The sequence below is a fragment of the Aplysia californica genome, unplaced genomic scaffold (assembly GCF_000002075.1).
Source record: "Aplysia californica isolate F4 #8 unplaced genomic scaffold, AplCal3.0 scaffold00111, whole genome shotgun sequence".
NCBI classification, from domain to species: Eukaryota; Metazoa; Mollusca; class Gastropoda; order Aplysiida; family Aplysiidae; genus Aplysia; species Aplysia californica.
The window spans coordinates 501,310-526,476 of record NW_004797381.1 but is presented as its reverse complement, the minus strand read 5'-3'; the positions used below and the strand labels follow the sequence as shown (position 1 = coordinate 526,476).

Here is a 25,167-nt window from a genome sequence, read left to right as displayed (position 1 = left end):
GAAAGTGGAGACACTGACAGACGACAGAACATGATTAGAGCAGGAAAGGAGGTGAAAGGAGAAACTTTTTAGAGAAGAACATTTTCCATCTATGTCAGGTTTCGAATCCGGGACCTTTTGAATGAGAGGCAAACACTGTAAACTCTAAACCATGAGAGCCTCCTTCCATGAGTATAATTTGTTTTATCCGTCTCGTTTGGGTATTATTGTTTGATTTTGGGTGGAAAAGGGGAGGGGGGGCAGTTCTTGAGTTAACCCTATCCATACGCCCTGGGGTCACTTTGTACCCTCAGGGTTGTATTCTTCACATTTTAGAATACTTCTAGTTCGAAGATCTCTTTGAAACTTTCAGTTTTCTCAAAAAATCATTTTGGCAGACTAATATGCAAAGCGTACGGATCGGATTAACGAGTAAATGTCCTCTTTTGTAACGTGGTGGCACGTCGTACGGATACGATATTAAAACACCACCTACGGATAGGGGTAAATGTTTGATATAAGGGGAATGGGGGAGCTTTTGGGTTGAAAGGGGAAGGGGGTTTGTGTGATCATTAATAGGTTATACCATGAAAGCAGATTTGACACAAGCTTCAGAAGGTGACTACTGAGAAAGTGGAATGGGACAAGACTCAACGCTGAACTAAGATTGCTTTGAAGGTTGTTTTGTTTTGTTTTTATTAATATTTTTATTGTTGCTTTGGTTCCGCAATTATTGTATTTATTGAATCGATTCTGTTGAAAATGTCAAAGATTGCACTGTATTTTTATCAACAACTGCCTTTGATAAATACATTTTCTGCTTTCATCTTTGTCCAAAAATGAAATTGGAAAATCGTTGAAAGTAATAATCTAAAATAGAATGTTTGCACCATGTGCAATCCTATGTAAGTATTCTAAAAGCAGATTTTTAAATGTTAAATTAATATTATGTATCGCGACGCAATGGCATCGGGCACCCGTAAGGTTTTGAGTATACGGAGTTACTGGTATTATTTTAAAGCCAGTTCATTTACCTTGCTTAAATAATTATTTAAAAAATAGTTGAATTACTTAAATAGTAGTAGGGTTATTTGTGATTGAAACAGATGTGGATTGCTTATTTTTACAGGTTAAATTAGCGAAAAACTGGCTGCAAAAGTTTTGTGAATCTCATAGCTTGAGAATCCTTGAAAACTGAAAATTTACTTTTTGTGTCTTTGAATAACGTTCTTTTTCGAAATCAATACAAAAATGTATTTTCAAATGGAGATAAAAGATGTTGAGCCCCCAAAAAAGAATGGTAAAACAGGGGGGGGGGGAATGTCCCCTGTTTCTTTAACTCCATTGTTTTGACGAGCGCCTGATTTCATGATGATGCGACATATATTTGGCAGGCTTACAAATAAGCGGAAGGCCAGTTTTTAAAAGGCCCCGAATAAGCAGTGCCGTATACTGTGCACTATGCATCTATAAAATTTTATTGTTTTTAAAAAGGAGACAGTGAGCCTTATGAAGATATCATGTGAGGTATTGAGTAAAAGAAAATCTGGAACATGTTCGTGCCAGGCAAAGTACGCTCCGAATGGGAATCTACGGATTGTCTTTACCAGTCAATGTTATTCATTTTATGTTTTGTGTTATTTTCTGTCTCGTTGTCATTGCTCCTCATTACAACTTTTGTGTTTTCTTTACACTCTGTCGAGCTGGCGTCTTTGTAAAAAGACATTGAAACGCCTTTAAAAATGATAATGATATATTATGTTTTACGCCTCCACGGACACAATTTAAATAATTTGACAAGGTACTCTGCTTCGATCCACCAATCAGGGCCAACCCGGGCTGCGAAGGGTAGGAAATAACGAGGACAGACGGGCATACTCGATTAATCCCCCCCCCCAACCCATTCCCCACGCGAATCGAGCTCATGTCTACTGTGTGCGACTTCGAAACACCCAACCGCTGCAGTAACAGCACAGACACTTGTGCTTGTGCCTGGCGTCTGTTAAGTAACAATTAAGCCCATAACTGTAACGCACAAGACAGACGTTCGATTCGTGTTTTGTGAAGTTATCACACTGAGCATCTCCGTTCGTCTGTTTGTGTGATATACCCCATTCTGCCTGGGTTAGTCCTGACAGGCAACGTCGAACTAGCACCACTTTTTAAGTATGTAAGTTGTTCTGATAAGAGCTTAAAACTTAATAATAGTAATTCAATTAATTATCTACAGAGACGAGTGTGACGCTGAAGCAAATCAGAAGCTGGACTATGTGTCATGCGTAATAGACAGAGCGGAAGATGAAATGGCCGGGGCCTCTGAAGACTGCAAGAGACATTTCCGCGTGAGTTAACAGAGCTAACGCTTTATTCTACAAACCAGTAGCGTGAGCAAGCCAAGGCTTGCAATACATCTCTCTTTTCAATAAATAAATCAATTAAATGCACTTTATTTATGTTTTTTGATAAATCAGTTTTAGAATGGTGTATACTCACAATAACATTCTTACATAAATCAATATACACATCAATAACACACGATATCATGAAGAAAGAAAACCGAAATCGTTACTTGTAGTCAATATGTAGTTCCCTGTTTTTTAGCTAGTGTTATCACGTCTTGCTTAAGGACACACCATCACCAAGTAGTTACCCTCTTAAACACCGTGTCATCAACACACGCTTGGCATTATTGTAGTCATAGGTCACTAACCACTCAGTCTCATAGACTTTGTTAAAAATATTAACAGTGGCGGCTCGTAGTTTCTGAAACTGACCGGCTATCTTTCATTTAATCCCCCCCCCCCTACCTCAACCTCCAACCCTCTTGGTCTTCCTCTCACCACAACCCCCCCCCCCCCCACACCCCACCCCTGACCGCCCACTCAAACATATGCACACAGACACACGTAATTTTATACCTGTGTCTTTGCTCTCCCCCCCCCCCCTCCTTTTTTCATAAAACCACATCACACACACAAACACACGTGGAGCCTTTTTAAACATGGTCCCCTTCCACTAAAAATTCTTATTAACATAATGGTAAATGTTAACGAGCAGATTTATAGCAGTCTGTAGAAATATAGAGCCAAATTGATATCACACCACTGACGCTGTCCCAAGCAGACCAATATAGCGTGGGTGTGGTGATAAAACCGACTAACCCACAAAATATCCCCCAAAAATGTATTGGCCCTATCGATAGTAAATTGTCCATTTCATATGCTCACTCAAAAACAGATCTGAATTTTGTCTAGAAATGTCTTTAAAACATTAGAAATAAAACCGTATAACCCGGCACCCATCGGATTATAGCCCGATAATTCCGACTATCCCAACTGCGAGGGACGGAATGAGGGTTGGCTGTTTTTATCGCGCTAAGAATGAGGGGCCACTTGCTACGTTACCGACTAACCCCGGCTTTGACTCCTCTCCGGACTTCGTTTGACATCAGATTCAGACCTGTAAAAGTCCAGAATTTGCTCAGATAATCGTGGGAGCTCTCCAAAAAGGAATATTTGTGTAATATTTCTTGTTGGTTTCATTGGGGAGTTATATAGATCTGGTTGTTTCCTCTTTTTTCTTCGTTTTAATGCTGCTGATAATGTTATTAATGACTAAAACTCCCCACTGTTCCCACAGAACTGTTTATCTCGTGACAATTCCGGTATTTGAAATGCATCTGTATGGATTTGGTTTTATGTGAAATTATGTTTCCTGTCCCAGTGTTTTTCTTTGTCTTTGTACTCGAAATTCACCGATTCTGAAGGCATTTTCCCCTATTCGGACTACTGTCTCTTCTCCTAATCATTTTTCCTTCACTATTGAATGGATGAAGTAGATAGCATTTCCTCCTTTACTAACTCACTCCAAAAAAATAATAATTGTGGGACCTGTCCAGCACACCGTCTGCCCCCAACGATCGTTGTTTTTTAAAGCTCTTTTTCTTTTTTCTTTTTTCATTTGCTGTGTTTATTGCAGTCCTTACCTTCTGAAACATCGTTCGACTTTCTTTGAAAGTTCATTTCGTTTGTGTTTTGAGTAGATTATTTTCTCAGTGTCATAATCTAATGCTTTATCTTTATATCACACCTTAGTTTACATAACGCTATAACATTTAATAAGATGATGCCACTCTTGCTGCGACACCTCTTACCCTCAGCGCAGTGGAAAGTGATCAACGTGACCAGGCTAATGTCACATCAGCTGATAATACAACAGTTACGTCACCTTTGATCTCTGCGAAAAGGACACGGCATGAAAACGATTGGAAGGGTAACAAAAGGAAGAGGTTGAAAGAACTGGGGATGCCTCTACCCATGTCAAGGCACGAAGCGAGCAGGATGTGAACTTGACGTCCTTTGCAGTTGTAAACTGGTTGGTACAAAATGCAATGACATCACTGGTCACTCTCTTGGAAAAAAAAGAGAACCTACGTATATGCCACGATAAACATGATAGACAAAAAGAGATCTTACACAGCAAGGGAAAACCCAAGGAGAAATTACAGCCTTCAATACCACTTACAAGAGTCAATAGTCAAAGAACACCTGTTTGTAAAACAATCTTCAAGAACACCACAGGCCTAACCCACTGGTTTATTTAAAGTGTCTTCTCCGAAAAAAAAAACAAGAGGTCCACCCCCCTAGAACACATCACGCCCGCCATGAGAGAGCCAAGGATGACAAGTTGTTCCATAAAGAGGAATTTTTTGACAAACTTTCGAAGAAATCCTCCTGTCTACAGATGACAATCCAGAAAACGTCAGATCTGCATCAAGTATACATGGAGAACTTTGCAGAGAGGGTGAAAGCCACATTGAGCCATCAAGTGTTTTGCCTAATGTTCAAGAAAAACAATTTGGGTTTACTTTCAACCAAGAAAGACCAGTGCGACATTTGTACAAAGTTCAAATCTTGAAACCTCACAGAAACAGAACACACAGCTCAAATATGAATATGAGGAAAGCTGCAGCTAGACCAGAGAAGGAGACGGACAGAGTGTGTGTCCTTTGTATGGAGATCCAGTGCGTCCTTCTGGCCCCATTCCTAAAGACTTCCACCTTATATAAAACAAAACTGGCTGTACACATTGTTACGACTTAGGATGTTGCCACCAGAGACGCCAGATGATATGTCTGGTATGAAAGTGAAGTTGGTCTGGGCTTCAACAGTTTTCATCATGTCTGACTCAATAACTGATATTGCAAGTGACTGACTTCAACCACTTCATCATCTGCAGTGATTGGCGCAACTACTAAAACAGAAAGCCACCCTGGTGAGTGCAGTTGTCTCGCTGGCCAAAGAGCTTGACATCATAGTTGAGCAGAAATTCTCCCCAAGGGCCATACCCAAATGGAAGTGGATTCAGTCCATGGCACTATTGAGCGATCGCTAAAAAACGCACTGATGTACATCCTAATGGACTACGTGAACATCATGCTCAAAGCCAGACGCACCCTCAGACCCTGTGAAGTTATGTACCTGGACCACAGCTATTTCAAAGATTTGGCAAAGGTCGGAGAGCACTAAACACTCCGTCCAGGGAGAAAAGCAGGCGATCCTACTGTCACTTCCTGGCAGGCATCAAAGTACACTCCAGTCTTTAAAATTCAGTGCAAGCTGAACTTTGATGATGGATGGCTGGCGCTGCAAGGACCAAGAAAGCTGAACACCATGTGTACGACGGTTACTGCTGGACCTCTCTGCAAAGACGGATTGAAGATAACTGCCAGCCAGTATAAACATCTACTGGAGTTGAAGGCCGTCGTACCACGATGCTACCACAATTACCATGAAACTTTGCCTCAGTAAGAATTTTTGAAAGCGATCAAGCCAAATTCAATTATAATTGTAGTCTTTCAAAACAATGGTAACTTTTGTCGTATTGCCTTGCTGTAGCCATAGGACACAGAGTGAGACAGACACGCTCTTCTATCGTCGAGAAAACTCAATAAAGTAGTAGTTGTCAAGCCACGCACCTTGGAGAAAGTTGGCGCATTCTTTGGTACCATAAAGTCTTTTTGTATAATAATAATAATATATTATTATGTAACCAACTTCACCCAAACCATTGCTGAGGTAGCAGAGCTTTTGTGTGGCTTTCTGCATTCATTTCTTTCTTAGTATTACTTTTTTTCCAGGCCTTTGAATGGCCACCCAGTGCCAATAGTACCGTGTCAGACATGGTCATAAATTCTAAAGGCCTACTGCTGCTGCTGCTACTACTGTTGTTTTTGTTGTTGTTGTAGTTGTTGTTTTTGTAGTTGTTGCTGTAGCTGCTCTCTCTTACCCTTCCAACCTCCTGTTCTTCTACTTTAAATGTAATTAATATACCCATTGCTGTGTTCTGCTTCTTCTACTTCTATTAAAGGTTCAACTTTGTGACTGCTGTTTTTGCCCGAATTGACTCCGTAACTCTGAAATGGCAGCAGCTGATAGTATGTTGGTAGCAATAATATAGTCTTCCTCCTATTCCTTCTTATTCTTCTTACTCCTCCTCCATCTTTTTTCTCCTTATCCTCCTCCTTGTCACCCTCTTCATCCTCCTCCTCCTCCTCCTCCTCATCCTCCTCCTCCTCCTCCTCATCCTCCTCCTCCTCCTCTTCCTCCTCCTCCTCCTCCTCCTCCTCCTCCTCCTCCTCCTCCTCCTCCTCCTCCTCCTCCTCCTCCTCCTCCTCCTCCTCCTCCTTCTTCTTCTTCTTCTTCTTCTTCTTCTTCTTCTTCTTCTTCTTCTTCTTCTTCTTCTTCTTCTTCTTCTTCGCCAAGCTGGGTGACGTCACCGCTGAGCTCGCAATACGAAGGCGTGCATCTAAACAGCACAGCTGCTGATAACAAACAACGTTGTGAGCCAGCGAGATAAACTGGGATTTAGGAGCGAATTTCTGTGAACGTATTCTTATAGGGAAAGTGCTATTGTAATGTTGATAAAAATATTAATTTGGATTTACTTATTTACTATTATCAGCAGCCAATCAGTATCGCTATAGCTGACTAAAAGTGACCGGACCGGCGTTGCCCAGTTAACGAACCGCGCCTGACTATTAGTGACGTTAGCAAAACCTGAACCTGAACCATGAACCACAAAACTTCTTGAGGCATCACTTATCCATGTTCAAATGCAGTTTTAGTCTCAATCTTCTGTATCTTTCAATTTTTGTATTCATCGTTTGATTTGTGTTTACGCATCTGGTAGGCCTTATTTTTCATCTTTCTTTTTTTTTACAAGGAATTTGCGTATACTTTATTTTTACAAAACAACTGAAAACCATGGGCACCAGCCTCTCCCTCCACCCTCAGAGCTATTGCTCAACAACGGTATCATCATTGATACCACTACATCAACAAATACACCATACTGGTAGGCAAAACTAAAACACCCACACCATCTCCACCCACACTGCCATCAACACAAATATCGCTAACGGTATCCGTTTAGAATAAGAGTATTCAATGTCCACTTGTGGTAAAACGAACTTACAATTAAGATAGAAGATAGGCTATATGTCTCCCACATTTCATAGTGAAAAACAATAGTGTATTCCAAAGTGGTTATTTAGAAGTACTTTCTAGTAGTTAGAAACACAATGATTAAAACATTGATTAGTACTTTTTTCCAATATCAGAACATCTCATATTTTTAACAAAATAATTTATGTATTCGTTCTAGTGTTTCTAAATATATGGAAAATCTTCTTTTTTTCAAATACAGGTTGTCTAAAAAAAATTAAAAAAGAGGATCCACTTAAAGAACAATAACCCGGTCATCAGTGCACTAATTTTAACCAATCATGGGAAAAAAATATTCATCATGAGGACATCAAATTTGTGAATAAATTTCTGTCCCCGTAGGATTATGCGATTGTGCGGCCGCTGCAACATTCGCATAATTTTGGATTATAATCCGCGTTTTTTCAGGGTTTTTTCAACAAAACAATTAATTAACGCCTCGCCATGTGACTAAAGGGACGTATTCACCGTAATAACTCTCATTTAAGTGAAAAGTTGGCTATTTTCCTTGTTACAAGATCTTGGTTAAATGGGTTGTGATTTTGTTCCTTGAGCATGTTCTATTTTTCAATCCATCAAAAGTTGTTGTTCTCAAGTTTGCTGATGTTTCATATTTGACAGGTGTCCCTGGTTTTAGTAATGCACCAGCTTCAGAGGTCCAGAGGTCCTTTTTAAAATATTTTTTAAAACATCTTTCCTTCCTCAATAGATCTAGATCTAGATCTACAGCTGAAAGTTACAGAGATTATTATTTTTGGTAGGTTGTTTTTTTTTTACTGATATGTATTGTTTTCTTTTCCAAATACACAACAAATTACTGATACTGATATGTTCTGTTTTCAATTTTTCTGTACATAAAACATGAAAATCATGAAACTCTGTGTTGAAAAAGTGCAAAACATGTCGCAAATGGTGTTAGGGTTACTTGCATAATTTTTGCATAATTTTGCTTTTTTGTGCATAATTTGGCCTCCTAAATTTGCATAATTCTACGGGGCCAGCCTGTTTAATCTTCTTAGTTCTTTGGGTGCGGGTCTTAAAGTTGGATAACCTCAGAACTTAGAAGTCCATTAATTCAGGTCACTGAAAAATAATGTTCCCACACAATTTCTTTGATGTAAGCCAGAGGCAGGTCAAAATGTTTAAAGGGCATTTAAGCACAATTAAAACATGAAACGTTGATTTCTTAAAATCAACACACTTTAACGCTCACCCATGAAACACTGTCCAACAGACAGGTTAGGGCTTTCCCGGACTCACGTGGAGATGTCCAGATGGTCTTGCGAGGTTATCGACAAGCTTACATTGAAATGTGGGTGCAGGGTGGTGTCGCTGTCCCAAGATGAACAATGGTCAGGTTGTAATAATTCATAATTAAAATTTATTGCAGTGGTCCTGTGCGTGCACCCAAAGGGCAGTATTAATTGTACTTGCAGAACCCAAGTAAATATTTTTTTAATTACTGGATTCATATTTTTAGCACAAAAAAAAGAAATAGGGGAGGGGGTCCAGGTCTACAGGAGTGCCCTGCAACGGTACATAATATATACATGCGCATTCGTAAATTTATAAAAGAGCGAGATTTTTTTAAACGCTTATAAAGGGTGCCCACTATGGCTGAAACTGAAACCAAGTTTGTTTTGGGGGCGACCGAGTCGGGCCGATCCCATATGTAGTGGGCACCCCCTATTACAGTCAAAAGTAAACAAGCTGTAGCAATGTCCACACACGCTTTGTATAGCGAAAAGCATTCTCTCTGTCCTGTGCCTTGTACTGAAGTGCAATGTACGAGTACATGTTTTAGGCCTAATTACTTCAACTTCTATGTTTCCCATCAATGTTTTTGTCTCTAGCCTGAACAACAACTTGGGAAAAAAAATTATATAAATATTATATAGACTCGTACACAACATTTTAATAGAACTGGAATCAGGTGTTAGCCTGTGCAATATTGGGTAAAATGTGGGTTCATGTGTACCTCCTGTCTCCCTCTTCTTAGAATGAAAAGATTTTAAGTAACGAGTCACGGCGACCAACATTTCCTCTTGTCTCCCAGACATCTAGGACTTTTTTTCAAATACTTTACACAATTTAATATTGTGATGTATAACTGGGTGAAATCTTTTCTTTTTTTTCTTTTTTTTCTAACAACATACCGTACAGACTTGTTTCAGCCTAGGGGAGTCACTGCGGAATGCCAAAGGACTGTCCAACGAGCAGGTGAAAGGCAGGCTGTGTGGCTATGTCCGCGAGAGAGAGAACTGCTTCACTACAAAGAGGAGAGGGTAACTATAATAATTTTTACAATTACAATTGTGCGTGTGGTTTTGGTTGTTTTGAGTGCGTGCGTGTGTGCGTGCATGCGTATGTGTCTCTGTGTGTCTCTGTGTGTGTGTGTGTGTGTGTGTGTGTGTGTGTGTGTGTGTGTGTGTGTGTGTGTGTGTGTGTGTGTGTGTGTGTGAGTGTTGCCTTTCGATCGAGACCGATGATGTAGGAGGTATAGAGGGTAGCGGTACCGACCATCATCTTTCTTGTAGTCTGGCAGACCGCTGAGGCACAACTGTAGAGTTTGCAACATGTTTCTCCGCTCTTTAATTTTTATGTTCTGAGCTTTCTACAATAAAATCATGTTCCAGTCACGGCTATTATAGTGCGGTCAAAAATGCGTGGCGCAACCTATCCTCATATATCTCTTTAACAGGTGAATCAATGGCATCCATACTTTGCTCAGCAGTTTGTATCAATTTGCCTTAACTAAATCATATTTTCCCACAACAATTGGGGTTAGATTTAAAAACTGTTCTTTATACATTTATATAAAATACTTCAAATCTCTGTCACACGTAAAATGGTATTGTTCACAGCACTTCCTGCTTCTCACACACATTTTGATTACGCCTAAGGCCAGTGGCGTCGCGTGGGTTGCAGACAAGGTGGTGCATAATTGGAAAGTGCACAAATGGGCAATAGGCAGACTTGCTACTATTAAATTGTAATGAACGGTTGGTGGGCGCTCTGGTGTCGTCTGTTCTTTCTATCGCTTTCTGCGAGTCTCTCTGTGTGTGCGTGTGTGTGTGTGTGTGTGTGTGTGTGTGTGTGTGTGTGTGAGAGAGAGAGAGAGAGAGAGAGAGAGAGAGAGAGAGAGAGAGAGAGGGAGAGAAAGGCAAAGAGAGAGTGAGTGTGATTGATGACCAAACCTTGTCAGTGTCTGATCGATCAGTAAAAAGCAGACTTGTAATGGAAACAGTACAATTTCTTTTACTTATCATACTACGTACTGGAAAACAGGAAACATTTCTTGAGCTCAAAATCCCGCGACAGATGAGGACCAAGCTTTTTTATGCGCACTTTGTCTTCTAACTGTAGCCTGCTGAATGGCACAAGAAGGCATAAGAAGCAAAGCGTTAACGTGATTCATCTAGATTTCTAGAGAAAGTCAGTTAGATCTGCAGGATATCCCGTAATCTAGATATATCGATATTTACAACTGTTTCTAGATGAAACCGCATAAAAGCTGCAATAAAGTGAAACAATACTAACAACTCACTATGCTCACAATCTCAGAAGATTTAAAGATTTCTAATTACTTTGTGCAGCACCAACAACCAGACTCAATATGAAAATTTACCTTAACAGGACTTGCTACACAATAGAGGGCGACAACTGTACAGTTTCGATACCCATTCTTCATTGAGTTACCGTAGACTCTACTAGTCTACTAGTGTAGTAGATGGGCCTTGAGGTAACTTGGATCAAATTTCTAGCTTGCACCAAATTGGTGCTGCGAACTGGAGTTTCACGCACCTTTCTTCTTGTGGGGAAAGGACGATGCATAGATTTCTCTACAGTGACAAAAATAACTTTGGTGCAAAGTTTTTGCTTGCTCCCAGCAGAGACTACTGCAAGCCACTGCCCGCAAAAATAATTTATCTTAATTTATCTTAATTATGTGGATCTGTGGATGACCGTAACTGTTACTTAGTTCTCAGTGGCATTCCTTAATGGGCTTTAGATTATGTTGGTCATCCAACTTTTTGATCCGCATGCAAAGACTTGTAAACAAATTTTATCTTGTTTTAATCGCGGTCATTTAAAAGTGTACAAGCTACAATAGGACGAATATCATCTTCAAACTGTCCAAAACAATGCCACACGTTTAGTTTTGCGGAAAAGAAAGCGAGACTCTACTAAACCTCTTTTACGAACTTTGCATTGGCTTCCTGTTGAGAAAAGGATTGTGTACAAGTTGGCCACCTTATGTCACAAATGTTTGAATGATAATGCACCATCATGTTTATCAAATCTGTTAAGACTGTACATTCCAACTCGCAGTTTAAAGTCTTCAGATGACAAAAAGAAATTTATTTTACCATCTATGAAACTTAAAACAATGAGTGAAAGGGCATTTGAATACCGAGGCCCCAAGATCTGGAATGCTTTACCAAGTACTTTAAGAAAAATCAAATCTTTTGATTCATTCAAATGTTAGCTGAAGTCGCTTCTGTTTTTAAATTAATAAGATGAATATTTGGAGTAATTTTATTTAGTCAGAACACAACGTTCTATGGTACTGTTGTATATTGTACTGTATTGTAAAGCGCCCAGAAACTGGGTACTTTAATCGGGGTTGAGCGCTATATAAATGTCATTTATTATTATTACGTTATATCAATTATTGATTATTTTGAATTACAACTACTGTGCTGCTGTGTCTACGACTGTGTACGTGTTTTCAGTTTCAGTTGCACACAAGCTGAGTACAGCGGGCTGGAGAGTGCGTTGTGCGCGTCTGCAGGAAGGGCAATAGCTCTCAGCGCGCTTATATTTATGTGCCTGGCCATTTCTTTTCAGGTCAGTATTACATGCTTACAACTACAAGTGGCTATTGCTCTAACTGACAGAAGTATATGACAAAATAAGGAAGGAGGGGCCATGAATACCTTATTTAGAGTTAGAGTAAAGAACTTGAAGTAATGAGCTGCAGTATTAGAACAGGACAATTTAAGTGGAACAAAGACTTACAAAAAGCTTTAAAAATCATAATTATCGTTAAACTCTGTTTCAGATCTTGTACAAGAAGAAGACGAAGAAGAAGATCTTAGTATGACCTCTAATCTCAGTCTAGATGAAGATGATGATGATGATGATGATGATGATGATGATGATGATGATGATGATGATGATGATGATGATGATGATGACGACGATGCAAGCTATATTATTCGTTTAGTCGTGGAGATAAAATGCTTTGATATTCTTGCTATACAAGCGTCGATTTCTTTAAAATGAACCCTTGCCCTGGCTCGCACCGAGTCCCTTCCGTCCAGCATAGTAACAACATGTAACCTTAAGACCTTCTTTGTTAGGCCCATTTCCATGATACCAAGCAGGGCCACATTAGTTTTGCTCTCCTCAGTTGCTCCTGAGGAAGCCCACGTGGCACACGTAGAGCTGATTCAATAAAAACAATTATTAAACATTTTATAAAATACTTATGTTTCATTCTGTATATCAGGCAAGACTCTCCCTCTAACTCTGCTTTTTAAACAATGATGATGATGATGGTGATGATAATGATGATATAGATGATGATGATGACGAAACCCACATTTCAGGAACCTTAAATTTATCCCGTAGGTACTAATCACCCCTTGTATTCCAGTACCCCCCCCCCCCTTTTTGGCCTTGCCTTTCCGTTGTATTCATAACCTCAACTCACTTGTTTCACTTACAAGTCTCTCTCTCTCTCTCTCTCTCTCTCTCTCTCTCTCTCTCTCTCTCTCTCTCTCTCTCTCTCTCTCTCTCTCTCTCTCTCTCCTCTCCTCTCCTCTCCTCTCCTCTCCTCTCTCTCTCTCTCTCTCTCTCTCTCTCTTCTTTTTAGATAATGTTACTATACAACTACTTCTACGATTGTGAGAATGATAATTAAGATAGTATGTCCATCTATGTCAGAAGTGAACAAATGGGGAGTAGATTAGTCTTTACAGCGGGGTGGAAGAAATACGGACTGAGTCGACCAGTACTTTTCTACCCAGCTTTGAGCTCGATTCGAGCGAACAAGAGTTTCCTACCTATGGGGACTTTAAAGTTTTTAAAAGTTCCTTTCTACCACCACCACCACCACCACCACCACCAGGGGCGTGGCGTCACTTCCAGAGAGGGTGGCACCAAGAACAAATTTATGCACAACGAATAGTATTGCCTACTTATTACAGGCCTACAAACTGCAGACCTACTATACGCCTCTTCGTTTAATTTTAATACTGATAATGGGACACCTACTTCCATTCGAGAAGAATAGATATGTGCCTGTACAGTCGTTTGTACAATAGGGAGAACTGACGATAAAAAACCAAGTTCGGCGTTCAAGATTCACACTATCACATCACATCTTAATTGTTCACTCACATAACAATGACTTCCCATGGATCAACAGAAAAGCACACATTCACAGTCCAGAACACGCATGCACTATTGCCCTCGGGGCGTCTTGACATAATGACCCCATTCCCTGATTCACTTGGAGTTCTGGTTTCTAGAAAGCAGACAATAAAACCTATTTTAGACAGTTCTCAACCATGCCATGTCCAGGCTAACTACTACTCCATCCCCTCCCTACCATAAAGGCGTCTAATCCATCTGGGTCCTTTGGCCCAACAGTACAATCTCTTAGTGTGATGGGAGTACCTGTTATAGCATTTTTAGTTGAGTTATGTTCTTGGTGATATCTCTTGTGTCTTCTGTCAAACGTCTGGATGCGGTATTAAAGAAACTTTTTTGCTATTCTTGAAAAGAAAACTCTGTTTTCAACTGATTGAATCAAATAGTTTATAGATCATTTTGAATTATTTTGACCAGACTTCATACCTAAACAATGAACCCACAAATGGGTTCAGGCGAAGACACTGGTTCAGGTACCGATCTGGGCTCGGCGCCCTCGGTGATGTCAGACGTAGGGAACGAAAGACGCGGGGAGACCCTGGCAACCGGCAACGGAGGGTTACCCGCCCTCCTCCCACTAGCCTAGACACCATAAAACTAAAGACTGGCGTACTTAGGGATGAACACAGAATAAGAGATTTGTTTGAAAAAAAATATTGTGATATGTAGGCAAGTTTTGGAAAATCGTATTCCCTTTTTTAAAAATCCCTTCTCCATTAAAAAGGTGGCGCCATGGCGCTATGCCCCCATTTGCGCATGGAGAGCCACGCCACTGACTACTACTACTACTACTACTACTACTACTACTACTACTACTAATAATAATAATAATAATAGATAATAATAAATAATAGATAGCATTTGTATAGCGCATATCCCCGCTCAACAGCAGGCTCTATACGCTTTACACTATATTATTACCCCAGCAGACCATAGAACACTCTGAAACATTCTCAGCTTCCCGGGAAGCATACAGTGCGAGCAGCCGATTAAGCGCTCAAACACTAACAAACTGACAAGATCTTTCGCTGTCTATAGCCGGGTACCCATTCCCACCTGGGTGAAGTGAGGAAAATTCGTGTAAAGTGCCTTTCCCAAGGACACAACGTCGGGCCCTTGGCGGGATTCGAACCCACGACCTTACGGTTGCGAGTCCGAGAGCCTAACCACTAGGCCACCGACGCCACTACTACTACTACTACTACTACTACTACTACTACTACTACTATTACTTCTATTGCAGCTACTACTACTACTACTACTACTACTACTACTACTACTACTACTATTAATACTACTACTACTACTACTACTACTACTACTACTACTACTACTACTACTACTACTACTACTACTACTACTACTACTACCACCACTACTACTACCACAGCTATTACTACTACTACAATTACTACTACTACTACTACTACTACTACTACTACTACTACTACTACTACTACTACTACTACTACTACTACTATTACTACTACTACTACTACTACTACTATTACTACTACTAATACTACTACTACTACTAGATCTACTACTACTACTACTACTACTACTACTACTACTACTACTACTACTACTACTACTACTACTACTACTACTACTACTACTACTACTACTACTACTACTACTACTACTACTACTACTACTACTACTACTACTACTACTACTACTACTATTTACATTTACATTATTTTCTATTAATTTGATTTGACAATAGAGATAGTATACTATATTATACCCATACCACTTCTTGCTATAGCATTCCGTTTTCTCTGGACTTTCCGGTTTGCGTTTATCAAACATTACAGCATTGTAACGTAGATGCGCGCTCTTTAGTTACTATAGCTAGTGTAGTCATTGGATCTAAGAATTTGGGGGGGGGGGGTCCTAAAGAAGCCCGTGGTCGGGTGAAACGTTGAACATATGAAATATTCTTGAAAATTATACAAGTCTCAGCCCTTTTTTTATTCTCAGCTGTTTTCAATGATGCTGCTGCTGCTGCTGATTTTTTTTTTGTTTCCTTAATGGGCCTGGTGGACTCCACGAAGAAATCTTCGAGCGAGAGCGAAGCTCTTTTTTCTGCTCAATTGTCATTATGCTTAGATCTAGAGGCACCTCCACTAGTCCAAATAACTCCAGGTACTGAAAATGGCAAGCCGACCCCTTCCGATGGGGAGTACTGTTCTCAAAAAAGACAGCCACAACCAATGGAGAAGCTCTGATGATGATGATGATGATGATGATGAAAATCAGACAAAATGAAAGCCTGCTTCCCCGACCCTCCTCTGATTGCACTTCGTCAGCCTCCTAATCTTGGCAACCTCCTCATTCGCACTAGAGCAGTAACACCCACGTCCTCACTTCCGGTATACCCATGTTCCCCGCCTCAAAATTATCCTTGTCAAAAACCTAGATGCAAAACATGTGCCTACATGAAAGTAACCAACTTTGTAGAAGGCCCCCACTTTAAAAGACAACTTTCCCACAGCATCACTTGTGAAACTAAAAATGTAATCTACCTCATATCCTGTAAAGTCTGTCCAGCTCAATATGTAGGTCAAACTACCACCACACTAAGAGCTAGGTTTAATAACCATAGGTATTCAGTCCAGAAAAACTCCAGCACACCAGTTGGCCAACATTTCAACAGTCCTGGTCACAATGGTACCTCCGATTTGCAGCTTCAGGGAATTGAAATAGTCCAATATCCTACTAAAGAAAAATTTAACCAAAGAGAATCAATGTGGATTTGGAACTTGGGGTCTCACAAAATTCTCACTGGCCTTAACATCGACGAGCCCCATTTTAAGGACCTAAAATTTACAACGTAACGTACTATTCACCCCTTATGTTCCTGCAACACCCTCCCTTTGGCCCTGCCTTTCTGTTATACTCCTTACCTCCACGCACTAGTTCTCTCTCTCTCTCTCTCTCTCTCTCTCTCTCTCTCTCTCTCTCTCTCTCTCTCTCTCTCTCTCTCTCTCTCTCTCTCTCTCTCTCTCCCTCTTTTCCTTTCCCTCTCTCTCTGCCACCTCTGGCCCTAGTGTTTCTCTTTCTCTGGCCTTTCCGATTTGTGTTCACCGCACCCTTCTGTTATTATATTCCTTACTTCCACGCACCTTTCCACCCCCCCCCCTCTCTCTCTCTCTCTCTCTCTCTCTCTCTACCACTTCTGGCTTTAGTGTTCCCTTCTCTCCGGCGATTTGTACTCACCGCTCCTTTAAATATTCAGACATTTATGTACGCACTTTAGTTTTTATAGCCTGTGTATATGATGATGATGATGGAGATATTTCCGATATTGTCCAAACCACACCAATACGTAACTTATAGTGAACACTTTGTTGCTGTGGCGTCATTACCCATTTATTTGTCTCAAATACTATGTTCCTGATGAAGCCTTATTGGCGAAACGTTGAACTGTGAAATATTTGGGGGGGGGGGGGGAAATACAACAAGGTCTTAACTGTTTTAATACCTTCTTTATACAATGATGATGATGATGATGATGATGATGATGATGCTGATGATGATGATGATGATGATGATGATGATGATGATGATGATGATGATGATGATGATGATGATGATGATGATGATGATAGTATGATGATGATGATAGTAACAGTGTCTATACCCCGTCTAATATTTGTCTCTGTTGCAGTTTATCTTCAAACACTGAGGGTGATGCTATGACTGAACCTAATTCAGAAAACTACAGCAGGAAAATAAAAGACCTTTTGGTACAACTGGTCACTGAAATGTATGACAAAGTAATGGTATTTTGCCCGTAAAAATAATTTTCGATCTCCCCATTTTTTAAATAAATGAAAAGCGTGTTTTTCCTCTAACTTAACATCATGACGACCGGGCGTGGAATGTGTGGAGACCCCGCATGCGCCTGATAATATATAGGTCAAGTAAGGAGGGTAAAAATTCACTCTTTCCATTTTTATGCAATAAAAAATATTTTGGTCGTTATTGTTCCAATTTAAAAGTGTGCAAAACTCATCTCATTGTTACAGATCCATTACAAATTTTAATAAAATACAATTTGCATGATTTCACGTTATCTATCTACGTGTTAACATTTTGCAAACACAGTGGTTTACATCTAACAGAAACAATTGAATTCTTTAACTTGTAGACTTTTTGCCCTAAAACTATACACAAAAGACTCTCTCTACTAGCAGAAAGTACTCAAAAGAATTTTGTACATATTTGCAAAAGTACCAAAGAATATCAGGCGTCTAAAGAAACATCCCAGATTCATAGAAATCTCTTATGTTATTTGTAATTATTATCAAGGTGCATTTAAAAGCCAAGAGATGAATTCATTGGGTTTTTTGAATGCGTGTCAAATACATGCACTCATAATAAACATAATATGTAACTCATTTTATGCCATTATAATAAAGTCGGTGAGATTTTATTGGTTGAACAAATTTGCCGTGCCTTATTCCTGCCATCATTATTTTTTTTTAAAGAATTATACAATATTATTATATTAATCGTAAAATACAGTGCATTTATTTACCCCAAAAATCATAATAAAAATGTTTGCAGTGTTTTAGATCCATATGACTAAATGCCATTTTTAATTCTGTATTTGAGTTATATATATACCCAGAGGCAAAAGAAACGCCAAATTTCCGTTGTCGTTCAAGCGCTGGCCAAAATGTCCATTGGTGAGTAGCCTGCTGTTTGCCTAATAATTATTCCGTTGAGGCATGGTCTGGACCTGCAAAGGTGACCTCATTCGAACAATCTGGGGTGCACACGAGATACCGCAACTGAAGCAATGAGATACTTCCTAGACCTCCCATGTGCAGACGAGAGGCACAAACTGGCACAAGTCCAAGCCTTTCTGTGAGCCCGCGTAGACGAGACGAACCCTCTACATAAGAAAGTGGGACGGCAGATGACATCAAGGCTAAAGAGGGGCTCAGAATGGATGACCCAAGCCACAAACACCACCAACAAGTGCTGTCAGATGCAAGACATCAGGAGAGGCAGGGATTGGGTTGTGGTCGAAGATGCGCTCGGAGAGTACACAACAGTGAAGGCAACATTGGGTAGAGAATGTCGCAACTGGCCACTTGGAGCTACAAACGCTGAAATTGAAACCCTGATAGAAGAGCATAGCGAACATGGAGATGCTGTGATCTTCACGGATGGATCAGTCAACAGAGGAGTAAAATCGGGCTGGGCCTTAAGTGTCTGAGTTGATGGGGTAGAAGTGAAAGAGCAAAGTGGAACAACTGCACTGGCAACATCAAGTATGTGTATGGAGATAAAAGCCATAAGTGAAGCTCTACACTGGATCAAGAACACTAGCCATCAGCGAGCAGTAATCATTACTGACTCATTGAGCACACTACAGAAGATACAGAAAGGGATGCTGTATGTGGACTGGAAGGCTACGATCAGGGAGAGCAGCCTGGAAAGAGTGGCCTGGACCTTCTGCCCGGGTCACGCGCGGGTTACCGGCAACGAGAGAGCAGACAAGCTGGCTGGAGAAGCAAAAGTGGGAGGGAATTTGACACTGGACCCACCAACCGTCCTATCCACTGTAAGGGAAAATTTGAGGAAGAGTAGGGCGGATAGCGGTTCCCACACTCTAGGGAGACTGAAGGAGAAGGGGGTCCAAAAAGGAGAGGGGAAATACAGCCATCTGTGCGGAGCAGTCCGACAGATCTCCAACCAGATCATGATGGAGACTATAAGTAGACAGACTCTGGGATGGATCCTGAAGAGGGGAGGAGAGCAGAGATGGACATGTTCCGACTGCAGTGACCCCAACACAGCGGACAAGTAAGGACGAGTAAGTAACACTCTGATTTGTCGCTTAAGCAACAAACAACTATACAACTAGCTATCATAGCTCACAGGTACTCACTTGTCGCATCATTCGAATCATGGATCACGTAGGCCTGGCAAACAGATTTAGAGCCTTGAAATATAAAATTAAGTTGGAATTAAAAGCAGCATCAGGAGGCTGAGACTTTCATCAGAAAACATTGAGAGGGCTATTGAACGACTAAATCTAAAAGCTGGCAAGTCTGCCGAACTGTGGCAACTGTTGCAAGTTTGCTTGTCTCCACAATTTACAGTTTATAGAACCGGTTTCGAGCTGCCAATTCGACCAGTGAGTTCCCAGAGCTGGAAGATAAAAGGGCGATAACTGCAGCTCTGGATCACCTCTTGGTGCCCCAATATATCCGTTCCTGACAGCCGTTGAGACCCCCCGAACCGCACGGCAGAGATTGCACCCCACAGACCTCTGGTGTAGACGGCACAGGCTCACATAAACTGAAAGAACAGACAATGGAGAAGGGTGCTGTTCACCGACAAGAGCAGATCTGCGTTGGTCCGTCAAATGGGCGCATCCGTGTGTGACGCACAGACCTGACGTCCTACGTCGATGCCAACGACGTGGAGAGAGACCCTTGGGGAGTCATCGCTCTAAATATCAAAGAACTGGACCAGTGTTATTCCAGAAAGTGGGCCATTGACAAGGAAATGGGGTCACAGCTCACTGCTAGATTCACCAAGTTCTTCAGCTTCATGTACTGCCCTTCTTCTAGAGTTCAATCTTCTTCAATCTAAATGTTTTCCAGCAAGAAAACGCAAGACGTTTTACTGCCCATGGAACATAGCAGTTCTTGGGGCATCAAACTTTTGCCTCATCCGGCTTGTTCACCTGACTTAAACCCCATTCGTATACTTTAGGACGCTGTCCAGAGGCAGCTCAACCAGCTGCAACCACGGCCACGGACAGCTTCTCATTTGGCTTCAGCCATCGTCGTGGTGTGGATACAGATCCCAGGTCGACAAATAAACACTCTTATGAACTCTGTGGGTCGGACATGCAAAGTGGTTATTGTAGCCAACGAATGCCGCACGTGGCACTGATTTTCTGTCCCAAGGTCAAGTCACAGAGAGAGCGCAGTGAGGCTAAAACTACACTATAACAACAATCTATTGACACTCTCGTGGCTGTGTAAACTGGACGCATTATCATTTACATACGACAAACCTCTGCTTAGTGTAGTGTTCATTCTTTAGTTATTCGCGTTTCTTTTGCCTCTGATCTATTTTTATTTTTATTTCTTTTTCCTTATTTCTTCTCGCACGTTTATACAAAACAATGAATATTAAAAAATTAGCAATAATTCTTTTAGATAAACACTGAACGAAAACTCAAGTTAGAGATAGAATTTTTAAAATGTGAAAATACAATTGAAGTAGAAAAATGTATTATGTGGGCCTATAGATCTCTTCATAAAAGCTTGTTTTTCTTACAACGTTTTTGTTGAAAGATCTTTTAATTTGTACAAAGTCGACTTTTCCTTCGTTTTTCACTTTATTTACATGTTGTTATACAGTATTTGTAAAACATGTGTGCTTTCACTTTAGATCTCAATTATGGTTAAATGTTTGAACCAACGTTTCCACATGATGGTACAGCAGATTTTACTTATTCTCCGAATGACTTAAACCTAACTGCATAAATTAAAGAAATGACAAAAATAAGAAGTGTGCTGCGTTTTTTTTTTATTCACTTTTATGTATGTATGTATGTATGTATTAATTGTTTTGTTGTTTTTTTGTTGTTTTTTTAAATGTACAGTATTTATCTATTTAAGCCTACTGATTGTTTGTCTATAAATTTATTTATCATTCATTTATGATTTTTACGTATTACATGTTCATTTATTTTTTTCTTTTTGTCGTCTAGCTTTCGTATAATTAAAATTTGTGATATAAAAGAATCTTCTTAGGACATTAGGCACTATCAACCTCGAACTGATCCATAGATCCAGTTGGGTAAGCTATTCAATCGATCGCTGACTCACTCATTCACTTAATCCCTCAGTCTCCCATGCATTTTTTACATGCACGAATTCAACTCACAACTCGCAACTATATCATGACGATTTAATTGCCTTATCATTTCAGGAAAAATAACGGACCTGCTTGTCTACTTTTTTTTTACCTATTCAAGTTGTATTCAATTTATTGTATAATGGTGTTTGCTTAAAGTGTAAAAAATATTTAGCTGAACCAAACTATGGAAGACTCTCTAACCTCTAATAAAAACATAACCAAAGAAGACCTCAGCGGGTCTTCTAAAGTTTGATTAATATTAATACTTAACCAAATATGGCAGAGTCTCACTAAAATTTGATTAAAGCTAAACCCATTAGGACTAAACTGCCGTAAGCTGACAAAACGCGCTTTTTTGTCCAGAGCAGTTTCGAGAAATCAACGATTTTCTGTTTTCTTACAATATCTCAACTACTTTGCACAGTGCATCAACATTTGAACTCACACCCTAGAATGTCATTCCCTATGTGTACAACATAAATTTTGTTTATTTTCTTTGAGAAATAAACAAATAATCACGAAAAAAGGCGTTTTGCCAGCTTTGCCTTACACAAGGCGTTTTAACAAGAACGCCTTTTTTAGATATTCGCTGACAGAACGCCTTTTTTTAGTCGCTGGCACGACTGCTGCAACTGCTGCTGCTGCTGCTGAGGAGGAGGAGGAGGAGGAGGGGGAGGAGGAGGAGGAGGAGGAGGAGGAGGAGTTCTTACGTTTTTTAAAATATATGATGCAGAGATAATATTCATAGTCAAAAAAATCTAGTAAATCGAGGGGAAACAAATCACTTAACCTGAGACGAAGGCAGACGACAGAACAAGATTGGAGAACAGAAAAAGAGGCGAAAGGAGAAATGTAAAGAAGAATATTTCGTTCGAAGATTTTAGGTTTCGCTCCCGAGGCCTTTTGACATCTAGATCACGACATTGCATAGTGAAAAGTGAAGAAAAATGTAAGATATGAGGGGACATCAAAGAATTGTTCACATGGATTCCTAATACAACAGGAATGGTGTTCCCTTATCTGATGGCATGATTATCTTTTTTTTAAGATTTTAAAATTAGCCAAAGATAGGCTACACTAGGTACAAAAAAACAGTAATTAATTGCAGTGTGGCAAATGTTTTACGCCCCTATGGACAAAGTTTACGAGCAGTGGCGGTAGGCGGACCAAAATTTGGGTGGGGCTTAGATTGCTTTCACTTCTTTACCACCAAATAGCAAGCAAAAAGAATAAAAACAGTGGTGGTTTTTCCATACTCACGGTGAGCCACGGCATTTTCAGAACCATTCAACGAGAAGAGTCACCTTTGTCTTCCTTCTCTTTGTTCTATATTGAATTCTTCTGGATGCTGGAGACGAAAGCGTTTCCACGAGCTCAGAGCTGGATTAGGCCGTGTAGTCGAGGAAAATAGACGCCGCACCAAACAAAGGTCCAATGGGAGCTTAGGTAACTGTGCAGTGGGGGAAAGTGTGTCGTAAACGTTCACCTCATTGTCAGGGCTAGGACAGCGTGCGCCCTCTGTGTAGTAGTATTTTTTAAAAGCCTTCTACCTTTTTGCTAGAAGAATTTCATTAACAAGGTCCGTGGGAACGGGCTCACATTTTCTGAGCCCTAAAGACATTTGATTGGCGGATAAGTTACTATAGTTGTAAGCTGTGGCAACAGTGATTGGAAAAACTAGCAAGACGCCAAGTTGATACCTCTGTGTTCATTGCGAGCGATCATAACGATTTCAACTGCTTATTTCGTTATTTTCATTTGCTTTGGGATAGAGTTGTAGGGTGGGGGTGGGGGCTCAAGCCTGTGAGTCCTTCACTACCCACCGCCACTGTTTATGAGTTTAGATAATAGGCTTCTTTGGCCTTGCATGTCAAGGTCACTCTGATCTGAAAAGGACACACATTTATCAAAGCAGACAGACGAAAAAGAAATCTAAAAAAGACATCCCCACGCAAGACTCAAACTCATGTGGTAGACAATAATAATAATAGATAGCATTTGTATAGCGCATATCCCCGCTCAACAGCAGGCTCTATGCGCTTTACACTATATTATTACCCCAGCAGACCATAGAACACTCCGAAACATTCTCAGCTTCCCGGGAAGCATACAAGAGACAAGAGCCTAACCACAACCCCACAGATGCCGGTTAGACTTGACAAGATGATGAAATAACTTCTTCAATACTTTAATTAGTGTTTTTACATAGTTCATAAGTAATATGTATAAAACAACATCTGAAAGATAAGGCAACGCAATTAAAAGTAATGGATATTCAAAAAAGCTTTTAACTGTAAATGTGAGACAACATGCAGGACGTTTATCGGGTAAAATAAATATAAAATGTAAAGAACAGTTCTGGAATGCTGAAAGTAAACAAAAATGGCAGGCACAATAAATAGACTGAAAGATTTTCTAATAAACAAATTATGTTAATTAAATATTTTAGAAGCGTTTGATCTATTTAGACTACAAGATAACCAAATAAAATATTTGAGTCAACGTGGTGAAATCAGGCGCTCATCAACTTACAGAGATCCAAGAAACATGCATTTTTCCGCCAGTTTGGACATTGTTATCAAATTATTTATTTTTTTGGCCTAATCTCTTTAACGTCCTTATAAAAACACACTTCTACGAGAATTTTACTGAAAAATATTAGTTGAAGGCACAAAATATAGGCCTATCATTTTTCTGTTTTCAATGACTATATTTAGCTGTAGGAGATACCAAACTTTGGCTGCCATTTTCTGGCTAATTTCACCACTGAACCTGGCAAACTCACTTCCTTAAATTGCAAATATCTTGAGTTCTATTCAAAATAGATCAATATTTACTTTATTGGAAACAAGGCAAATAAATCAGCTTTCAGGTGACATAAATAACTTCAAAAGCCCAAAAAGTGACAAGCACCTGATTCCACCAGGTCGTCACATACACACACACACACACACACACACACACACACACAGACAGACACACACACACACAGACAGACACACACACACACACACACACACACACACACACACACACACACACACACACACACATATATATATATATATATATATATATATATATATATATATAGATAGATATAGATATAGATATAGATATAATGATTTAAAAAATGAAAGTGAAGAAATTGGCATTTTTTTGGTCCATGCGCAATTTTTGTCTACTTTTTTTTTAGGTCCCTTTAACAACATTTTCGTGTGTATTTAACTAAAAAGGCACAATTAATGTAAAATTTTCAGTTCCCAAGGACACTCAGTCTATGGAAGTTACCAAACTTTGGCTGCCATTTTCTCGCTAATTTTACTTCCCACACCAGGCA

General features: G+C 40.0%; 1 protein-coding gene across 1 annotated transcript in view; it reads left to right on the top strand.

The window, feature by feature from the left end:
- The window catches only part of LOC101854404, a 31,913-nt gene extending 12,414 nt beyond the window's left edge, over positions 1 to 19,499 (top strand). The window contains exons 4-7 of the mRNA XM_005095687.3: positions 2,210 to 2,321; positions 9,648 to 9,769; positions 12,221 to 12,335; positions 17,602 to 19,499. Coding sequence (XP_005095744.1) covers positions 2,210 to 2,321; positions 9,648 to 9,769; positions 12,221 to 12,335; positions 17,602 to 17,619 — 367 coding nt within the window. The 3' untranslated portion in view covers positions 17,620 to 19,499. The remainder of the gene's footprint in view (positions 1 to 2,209; positions 2,322 to 9,647; positions 9,770 to 12,220; positions 12,336 to 17,601) is intronic.
- The last annotated feature ends 5,668 nt before the right edge of the window (positions 19,500 to 25,167 follow it).